Genomic DNA, 8836 nt, shown 5'->3' with positions numbered 1-8836 from the left:
CCCGCCCTTACTCGCTCCGGCGCGGGTTCCCGCGAGCTCCTGGGTCACCCCAGGCCCCGGCGCGCAGCCGCACAGGCTCGCGGAGCCGGGGCGGAACCAGTAGCCGCGGAACCTTTCTTCCCGCCCCCCGGAAGACCCGGCCCGCCCGGCGGGAAATGCGACAAGGACCGCGCCGCGCCGCGCCGCCCTCACTGCGCCTCGGTCGCCACGGTAACGCACCGGGGGCAGCGGCCTCGCCATGAGCGTGCGGGTGGCGCGGGCTGCGTGGGCCCGGGACTGGGTCGCGGGTTGCCGCCGGGGCGCTTCGAACTTCCCGCTGCCTCCGCCGGGCGCCGTGAACGTGGCGGAGCTGCTGCGAGATGCCACGGCCGCGGAGGAAGGGCCCCGGGAGGCGGCGGCGCGGCGGCGGCCGCCGGGCCAGTGCTCGGTGCTGCTCTTCCCGGGCCAGGGTAGCCAGGTGGTGGGCATGGGCCGGGGGCTGCTCGGCTACCCGCGCGTCCGCGAGCTCTACGCCGCCGCCCGCAGCGTGCTGGGCTACGACCTGCTGGAGCTGAGCCTGCACGGGCCGCAGGAGGCCCTGGACCGCACCGTGCACTGCCAGCCCGCTGTCTTCGTGGCTTCGCTGGCCGCCGTCGAGAAACTGCATCACCTGCAGCCCGCGGTGAGGCCCGGCCCTGCGCGAGCTCCGCCAGCCAGGCCAGGACGCACCTGCCAGGTCCCAGTGCTCCCACGTATGACGCACGGGGCACATTCTCACCGAGTTCCCCCTCGGCGCCAGGCGCTGTTCTAGGCGCTGGGGATACAGCCCTGAACAAAACAGGGATCCGTGCCCTAGGGGAGCCTGCGTGTTCGGGGAAGGGAGATAGATAATGAAGAACTATTTGTGTCAATGACATAGCATGTTACATAGGGTGTACTAGAAAGGAAAATAGAGCAGGGAAAGGGGTTGGGAAGTCGAGGGCTGGGCTGCAATTTTAAATAACCCTAGTCATTTGTTGACTACCAAATTATTTTAAAGTTTTTTTAACTTTTTTTTTTATTATTTATTTTTGAGAGATAAGAGAGCGTGAGCGGGGGAGGGACAGAGAGAAGGAAGCAGAATCCGAAGCAGGCTCTAGGCTCTGAGGTGTTAGCAAAGAGCCCGATGCAGGGCTTGGACCCACGAAACTGTGAGATCATGACCTGAGCGGAAGTCAGCAGCTTAACCTACTGAGCCACCCAGGCGCCCCATTACTAAATTATTTTAGAAGGATTAAACTTCAACCTTAAATGAAGGATCATGAGGAGGATGATGTGTGAGAATGTCACTTCACTTGAAGGTGTGAATTGACTGCTGTTAATATTTAATGATATCGGAACAGTAAATGCGAAGCTGCTACTTTACCCCCTTTACTCCGTGCTCACAACCTGGTGAGGTAAATACAGTTACTTTGTGGATGAGGGAAGGTGACTCAGAGACACTAACAGACTTAGTCGAGTGGGCCTGTTGAGTCGTGGCGGTAACAACTGCTCACCCTGGGCCAGGTCTGTGCTTCAGCACCTCAGAGACATGATCTTTGCATAACCTTCTCAGTAGTCCTGTGAGGTAGGTTCTGCCCTGTCCCCATTCCACAGACGGGATAACTGAGGCTCAGAGAAGTTAGGGAACCCTCCCAGGCTAAGAATCAAATCCAGCTCTGACTCTGAGACATGTTCTTCTCTCCTTAGCTCCCTCCAGCTCCATCGGGCCTTAGGGGCATCTCCAGGGTGGAGGCAAGAGACTCCAGAGCCCTGGGTTGGAGTCCCAGCTCACCACAGAACCAGCTAGCAGGCTTTAAGTTGCCTGGCCAGGAAAGGTCCTCATCAGTAGGAGGAGTGCCCTCTTCTAGCTGGAGCACCGGGCCAGCGGCTCCTGGCTTCTGGAGCCTCTCCACACCCTGCCAGCTCTCAGGTGCAGAGCCCCAGACTGAACCCCCCCAAGAACTTGGCCTCATGTCCTGCCTCTGTCACCACAGGTTATTGAGAACTGTGTTGCTGCTGCCGGATTCAGTGTGGGAGAATTTGCAGCCCTAGTGTTTGCCGGAGCCATGGAATTTTCTGAAGGTACCCAGGAAGGGGTTTGGTTTTGTGCTGGGGTATTCTCTTGCTGGGCTCAACTGGGGACAAAGGACACTGCCAGAAACCATTCTAGAGCCACTCGGGTGATAGAGGAGCACATAGATGAGAATGGCATGGGAACCCGAGGACCAGACTTCACCTTGATTCCCTTCTAAGCCTGAGGGTTCCTTGGGGATTTTCTTTCTTTTTGGAATCTCCCGAACTCTGCTTGCTTGCCTGCCCTGCACCCTGTCCTGGGTGTTCTCAGTCCACTCCCACACCACAGTGCCTGTCACGTGATAGGTGTTCAGCAGACAGTCCCGGAATGAAAAAGGGTAACTGACTGTTTGATCTTGAACCTATCAGTTTCACTTCTTTTTTTTTTTTAAATATGTATTTATTTCCTAAGTATTTCCTTTCCTTCCTAAGAGTTTTGCTCATAAACTGTTTCACTTATAGTTAAATATGGGCAGAGGACTTGAACAGACATTTCTCTCAAGAAGACATACACATGGCCAACAGGCACATGAAAAGATGTTCCGACATCACTCAGCATTGGGGAAATGCACATCAAAACCACACTGAGATACCACCTCATACCCACTAGGATGGCTTTAACTAAAATAATAATAATAGTAGTAGTAATCATGAGCGTTGGCAAGAATGAAAAAATAGGACCCTCAGACATCGCTGGTGAGACTGTAAAACAGTGCAGCCTCTGCAGAAGACGGTTTGGCAGTGTTCCTGAAGAAGTTACAAATAGAATTACCCTGTGGCCCAGTGATTCTACCCATAGGTATATACCTGGGAAATGAAAACGTGTCCACACAGAAAAACCTGTACACGGATGTTCATAAAAGTGTTCATTATTTGCAATGGCCAACAGATGGGAACAACCCGTATGTCCATCATCAGATGATGAACAAGTTGTGCTCTGGCCACGTCATGGAATATTATTCAGCCATGACGAGGAGTAGAGTGCTGATACATGTGCAACGTGGATGAGCCTCAAAAGCATGCTCAGTAGAAGAAGTTGGACACAAAAGGTCACATGTTGTGTGACCCCTTTTCTATGAAATATCCAGAGTTTGCAAACCCACAGAGACAACAGATGACAGGTTACTGGAGGTGGAGGAAAGGAGAAGTGGGGAGAGATTACTTAGCAGATACGGGGTGTTTTATGGAAACAACAAAAACCACTGAATTATACACTTGAAACTGACTTTCACTGCATTTTACTTTGATGCAGCGTTATGGCACTATTAAGGAAGAGATAAGAAATGTTGCATATTCACACATCCTAATAAAACTATTTTATACGTACGTAGTTTTATGTGCACATAATTTGCAGGATTAGAGCGTATGTGTATTCCTGGTTTTATTCCACTTGACGTTTTGCATGGTTACTTAATGCCTGCACGGGAGGACTTGCAATACTCTCTCCTACCTCCTACCTCAGGCCGTCTCTGTATCCGCTCCGCAGCCTTACCTGTGTAAGGGGCCGGCAAGCCAGTACAAATGAGTGTATGTGCCAAGTGAAGGAACGTGCGTGAGAAAGGGTGCAGGGGGTGCCCCTCACACCTCTGTTGTCCCAGCAAACCCCGGACTGGTCCCTTACCCTCTCCTTGGCCCGGTCACCCCCCACCCGCCAGGGAGCAGACCCAGGACGAGGATGATGGACGTCCAGTGGTTACAGGCCCTTCTTACGTCACAGTCAGTGGAGTTGCCTGGCCTGTCCCCTCACCTTGCACTTGAGCTGCACTGACCCGGGAGCTCTGCATTTCAGCTTGTTTGCCTTGCGGTGTCCTTGTTCTCCAGCCCCAAGTGGGGGCAGCAAAGCCGGATTTATGAGAATCCTGCACTATTGCAACACTAATTCCCCGTTTTCACAACAATCCAGGCAGGTGAGATATTCTCATCCTGATTTTACTAAAAACTGGACCCGGAAGGTCATGACTTGCCCAAAGCAGTGTAGCTCAGTCTGTTCCTTCGCACCAGGGCTTCTCAGCAGCAGCACTGTTGACGTTTGGGGCCGGATATTCCATGTTCGGGGTGGGGCTGTGCGCTGTAAGATGTCAAGCAGCATCGCTGGCTTCCGCCCGCCAGATGCCGGTAGCACGCGCACATGCCCCCCCAACGGCCCCCGACGCTCCACTCTTGTGACAATAAGTGTCTCCAGACACCGCCCTGAGGCAGAATCACCCCTGGTTAAGAACCACCCTTGTACATCAAGCCAGCTTTAAGGCCGGGAGCTCCGTGCTTCAATTTCTATGGTGCCAAGGACGCCCCCACCCTTTCCGTGATGGCAGCACCACCCCTGTGTCATGGGTACAGATGTAGTGGAACTGTGGCCTTGTGGACTGGTGACAGATACCACCGTCTGCGTCTCCAGCCCGCAGTGTGGAACTTGTGCTTTGTCTTTCGGGTCTGTGCATCCCTCCTTCCTCATGTGCCCTGATCGTTCCAAATGCGCTTCTCTCCGGATAGGTTTGCATGCGGTGAAAATCCGAGCTGAGGCCATGCAGGAAGCCTCGGAAGCTGTCCCCAGTGGGATGCTGTCTGTCCTTGGCCAGCCTCAGTCCAAGTTCACCTTCGCCTGTTTGGAAGCCCGGGAGCACTGCAAGACTTTGGGCATAGAGAACCCCGTGTGTGAGGTGGCCAGCTACCTCTTTCCTGATTGCAGGGTGATCTCAGGACACCTGGAGGTTGGTGTTGATGGGAACAGCCTTCATAGACCCCAGTCCAGCCCGGAAGGTTCCACCCACACTCGTGAGCCCGCAGTGGCTTGATGGGCGCTCGCTCTGCCCAGCCGTGGCCTTGGGGAAGTACTTGAGGGCCAGCAGGGGGCAGAGTCAGGGGTAGCACTGCAGAAAGAGGCAAGAGGCTGGGCTACTGTCCCCACCCTGCCACGCATAGATGAGGACCTTGGGCAAATAACCAGATCACCTGGCCCTCGTGGAAGGTAAGGGGCTGGACCAGATGATCCAGGGCCTTCCTGTAAATTCTGCGATTCTCACAACCTCTGATCTGGTTGCTTTCTTGGCGACAGAGAAGCCATTCTTGCCAGGTTGCTCCCTCCGGCTGTGTCTTTTCTTAGGTGTCTGTTTTTGTCCCGAGTTCATTTTCTTTCCTCCTGTCCTTCCTTCCATTCACTGTGTTTCCAGACGTCTCCCGAGCAGCTCCTCTGTAATGAGCACTGAGGGTACACAGACTGACAAGCCGTGAACAGGTGGCCTCAGGTTTGGGGCACAGCAAGGGTCAGGCTGGCTGCCAGAGGGCCTGAGGCACCACCAGGAGTGGTGCTGGGAGGGTAAGTTTGCAGGGGGAGGGCGTCTCAGCGGAGAGGCAGGGAGCCACCACAGGAAAGGGCCTGGCCCAGGGGATGCCAGGTGGGTCCGCACAGGGTCCCACCAGGGGCTGCAGGGACGGGCCTGTGCCTCCCCGACTCGTCCCGGCCCTGCGGCCAGTCTCTGCTCCACAGAAGCATGTTTTACACACGAGGAAGCCGAGGCAGAGAGAGCGGCCAGTGCTTAGAGATGGTGGAGGCGGAATGGAGCTCCGGTCTCTCTCATTCTGGAACCTTCTTCCTCCACTTGACTGCGCTCAATCCATCATCCCTGTGAGGCCTTGCCCATGTGCCCGATGTCTTTGTGAATCTCCTCTGAACCAGTGAGAGCCACGGTCCCTCTTGTGCTCTGAGATGACGGGAAGACCAGTGACTGTGGCCCCACGTTCATCATGGAGCTGCTTGCTCATTCCCATTAACAGCCTCGGCAGGGCCTGGAGTGGGCCAGGAGGGGCTCCAAGTCAGGGCCGGTGTCTCCCTCAGGAGCTCCCGGACAGTCGGGTACGCAGGATGACGACTCCCCGGGCTCCCGGGTTTGGCCCTGTCGGGGGTTCGGAAGGGCCACAGCAGAGAGCTCAGGCGAGGGCGGGGTCTCCCTGAGCAGGCAGTCCCCGTGCAACGGCTGATGTGACAAAACTCCTTGGCCTCTGCTAAACCGGCGCCTGGGCCAAGGGCAGCCGCAGAAGAGCCCGCTGCACCGAGGCCGTGGCCTCGAGTCCTGTGGCCCTAACCTCGGACTTGAGCTGGATGAGTCCAGAGACCTCGCGTGGAAGGATGCCGAATGATGCAGGAAGTGCCACAGAGTAGCCATCCGTGTCAACACCGCGGCCCGGGCGGTCCGGGCACGGTGGGAAGGCCTGTGTTCGGAGGGGGCTCCTGGGTGCCCCTCAGTGGCGTGGGGACGAGGGAGAGGGGTGGTGATGTGAACTGTCAGGATAGGCTGGAGTCTGCTGCAGTGACAGCCAGCCCGACCCCTCACTGCTTCCCGCAGACGTGGTTCACACTTCGGGTACAGCGTGCTGAGCTGTGCTGAGCTGACGGGCTCCCGGCACAGGACACCGAGACGCGGCGAGCCACAGGCTGCGTCGGCCGTGCCCGGGCAGACGAAGTACACTCGTGCCGGGAGGGCCCCACGGACGGGTGAACGAGTGCCATCCAGCCAAACTCGAATCCTTCCTGCCCTTTGGGGACACAAAGAGCCATCCTGTTATGTACTTTTTTCCAGTGGACGTGGATGGGCTTGGCCTACAAAATCCCTGCTAACCCTTATATAGCGCTTATGTGCCAAGCAGAGTTCTCCTTAGTAGCCTGGGAGGTAACTATTGTCATTATCCCCATTTCACAGAAGAGGGAACTGAGGCACGGAGAGGTAAGGCAAAACTGCCCAAGGTCATACAGCTGCTGTGACCGAGGCTTCCCTTCGGTCTTCTAGGGAACGGCTGCCCAGCCTCTGAGCCGCTGCAGGTGGGGACAGCCTGGAGAGACCGGGCCGGACAGACGGTTTAGTGCCCTGGAAGCCCCGCAGCAAATCCCAGTGGAGGGCCTTCGGGGTGGCAGGACCTGGGCTGTGTCCGGAGGGTATAGAGTCCCTTAAGAATATCTACTACTTTTTAAGTATTTGCAAATGCCATTGTTTGCAAACAGTCCCAGGTTTGGGCGGGTTAGCCAGGGAGGCCCCTTCTGAGCTGAGACCCCCTTCAGGAGAAGGCTTTTGGCTTCTGGGAGACAGAACTCTTTTCTTCTCTAGAGAAAGCTCGGGAGAGGGGGTTCCAATAGAAGGAAACGAGGCTTGGAGCCTCCCGAATTTTTCTCTTGAGGTTTACGGAGTATAAGAAAAGAGGCTCACGAACAATTTCGGAGGGTGGCTGACAGATCGTTGAAAGCCAGCCGTGTGTCCCAGCCTCTCACACCTCCCATCGGGTCACCTCCCAGCAGCCTGGTATGGCAGGTGCAGTTGTGCTCGTTTTACGGATGCAAACAGTTCAGAGAGGTTGAGTGACTTCCCCTGGGCCCCCAAGGTGCGTAGGAGGCGCGCTGGGAGGGACCGCGCTTCCCAGCCCCGCGGTGGTCACCTGCACGGTAGGCTGTGCGAGTGGCCGCGCCCCAGAGGGGGACTCGCAGGGTGCCAGCTGCGTGGCTGGTTTGAACTGGAACAAAGAGGGGAGGGAGCCTGTCCTTCACAGCCGTTTGCGGGGACGGACAGGTGTGGGCGTGCGGGGGTAGCAGCTTCCGTGCGTGGGACCGCACGGGTGCCGGTGGCGACCGCCTCCCCCCGTGTCTCTCCCCCTAGGGCGGCCTTGGCTGAAACTCCCTTTCCCTTCCTCCCAGGCCCTGCGGTTCCTCCGGGAGAATTCCTCCAAGTATCACTTCAGACGCACCAAGATGCTGCCGGTTAGCGGTGGGTTCCACACCCGCCTCATGGAGCCGGCCCTGGAGCCCCTGGCCCAAGTTTTAAAGTCGGTTGCTATGAAGGAGCCTCTGGTTTCCGTCCACTCAAACGTCGATGGGAACAGATACAGGCACCCGAAACACATCCGGAAACTGCTGGTGCAGCAGGTGGTCTCCCCGGTGAAGTGGGAGCAGACGATGCACGCCGTCTACGGGAGGAGAAAGGGCACGGAGTTCCCCAAGACTTTTGAAGTAGGACCGGGGAAGCAGCTGGGGAGCATCTTGAAGAGCTGCAACCTGCAGGCCTGGAGGTCCTACGGGCACGTGGAGGTTCTGGAGGACCCGGAGGACGACGGGACCTAGCCCCGGCCCTGCAGGAGGGAGGGGGGAGGGGCCCCAGGAGGGGCTGCGGGGGTGGGGGGGCCGGCCCGGCCCTTCTGTAGGCTTCCTCCTCCCGGGGCGGAGCGACGGGGAGGCGTGGTCTGCAAAGTGCTCTGAGCGCCGCATAAAAAGCGCTGAAAGTATGTCTCCAGCTGGCGGGGTGCACGTCTCCTTTTCTCCCCCTGGGACGTGTGCGGTGCTGGGGGGAAAGATGCCAGGAAGTCTTGGCGGGGTCTGGCTCCTCCCGCGCCAGCCCTGCCTGGGGGCACGGGGCGCCTCTGTGAAGTGGGCAGACACCGCCAGGCTGGCAGGTGGGCCTAGGGACCGCGGAGGCTTGGCCTGTTGCCCTGTGGGTGCCATGGGCACACTGGCATGGCCACGAGGCAGGCCGGTGCCACGCGGGCTCCTCCGCTGCCCTGGTAGCCCGTGGACACCCACCGCCAGAATCTTTGCGCCTTCGTCACCGAACGCAAAGGGCTTCAAGACACAGTCGGCCTTGGCAGCCATTCTGTCCACCCCGGCACTCAGCAGTTGGGAGACCCGGGGCAACATTCGTTTGCTTACCCGACAGATAGTATTGAGTGTCTGCCGTATGCCTGTGAATGAGTGGCCCCTGCCCTGGTGGGGAAGAGGGTCCTTAGCGAG

At 57.6% G+C, this 8836-nt stretch overlaps 1 protein-coding gene across 1 annotated transcript; it reads left to right on the top strand.

The window, feature by feature from the left end:
- The first annotated feature begins 219 nt into the window (after window positions 1–219).
- On the top strand, window positions 220–8534 carry MCAT (malonyl-CoA-acyl carrier protein transacylase). The gene is made up of 4 exons (XM_047067177.1): window positions 220–661; window positions 1995–2082; window positions 4564–4781; window positions 7751–8534. Exons 1-4 carry the CDS (start codon window positions 239–241, stop codon window positions 8171–8173), a joined length of 1152 nt encoding a protein of 383 aa, XP_046923133.1. The 5' UTR covers window positions 220–238; the 3' UTR covers window positions 8174–8534.
- Window positions 8535–8836: the final 302 nt, after the last annotated feature.

This window comes from Lynx rufus, unplaced genomic scaffold, assembly GCF_022079265.1.
Source record: "Lynx rufus isolate CCGP_SWC_20201006 ecotype Redwood Valley unplaced genomic scaffold, mLynRuf1.p SCAF_7, whole genome shotgun sequence".
In the NCBI taxonomy this organism is placed as follows: Eukaryota; Metazoa; Chordata; class Mammalia; order Carnivora; family Felidae; genus Lynx; species Lynx rufus.
This window is presented reverse-complemented; position numbering and strand designations above follow the sequence as displayed.

What these genes read in the sequence shown, in the direction of transcription:
- MCAT (XM_047067177.1), top strand. Translation starts at nt 239, where the DNA reads ATGAGCGTGCGGGTGGCGCGGGCTGCGTGGGCCCGGGACTGGGTCGCG. An exon ending in TGCATCACCTGCAGCCCGCG is followed by an intron (nt 662 to 1,994) that starts GTGAGGCCCGGC and finishes CTGTCACCACAG; the next exon opens with GTTATTGAGAACTGTGTTGC. An exon ending in TGATCTCAGGACACCTGGAG is followed by an intron (nt 4,782 to 7,750) that starts GTTGGTGTTGAT and finishes CCTTCCTCCCAG; the next exon opens with GCCCTGCGGTTCCTCCGGGA.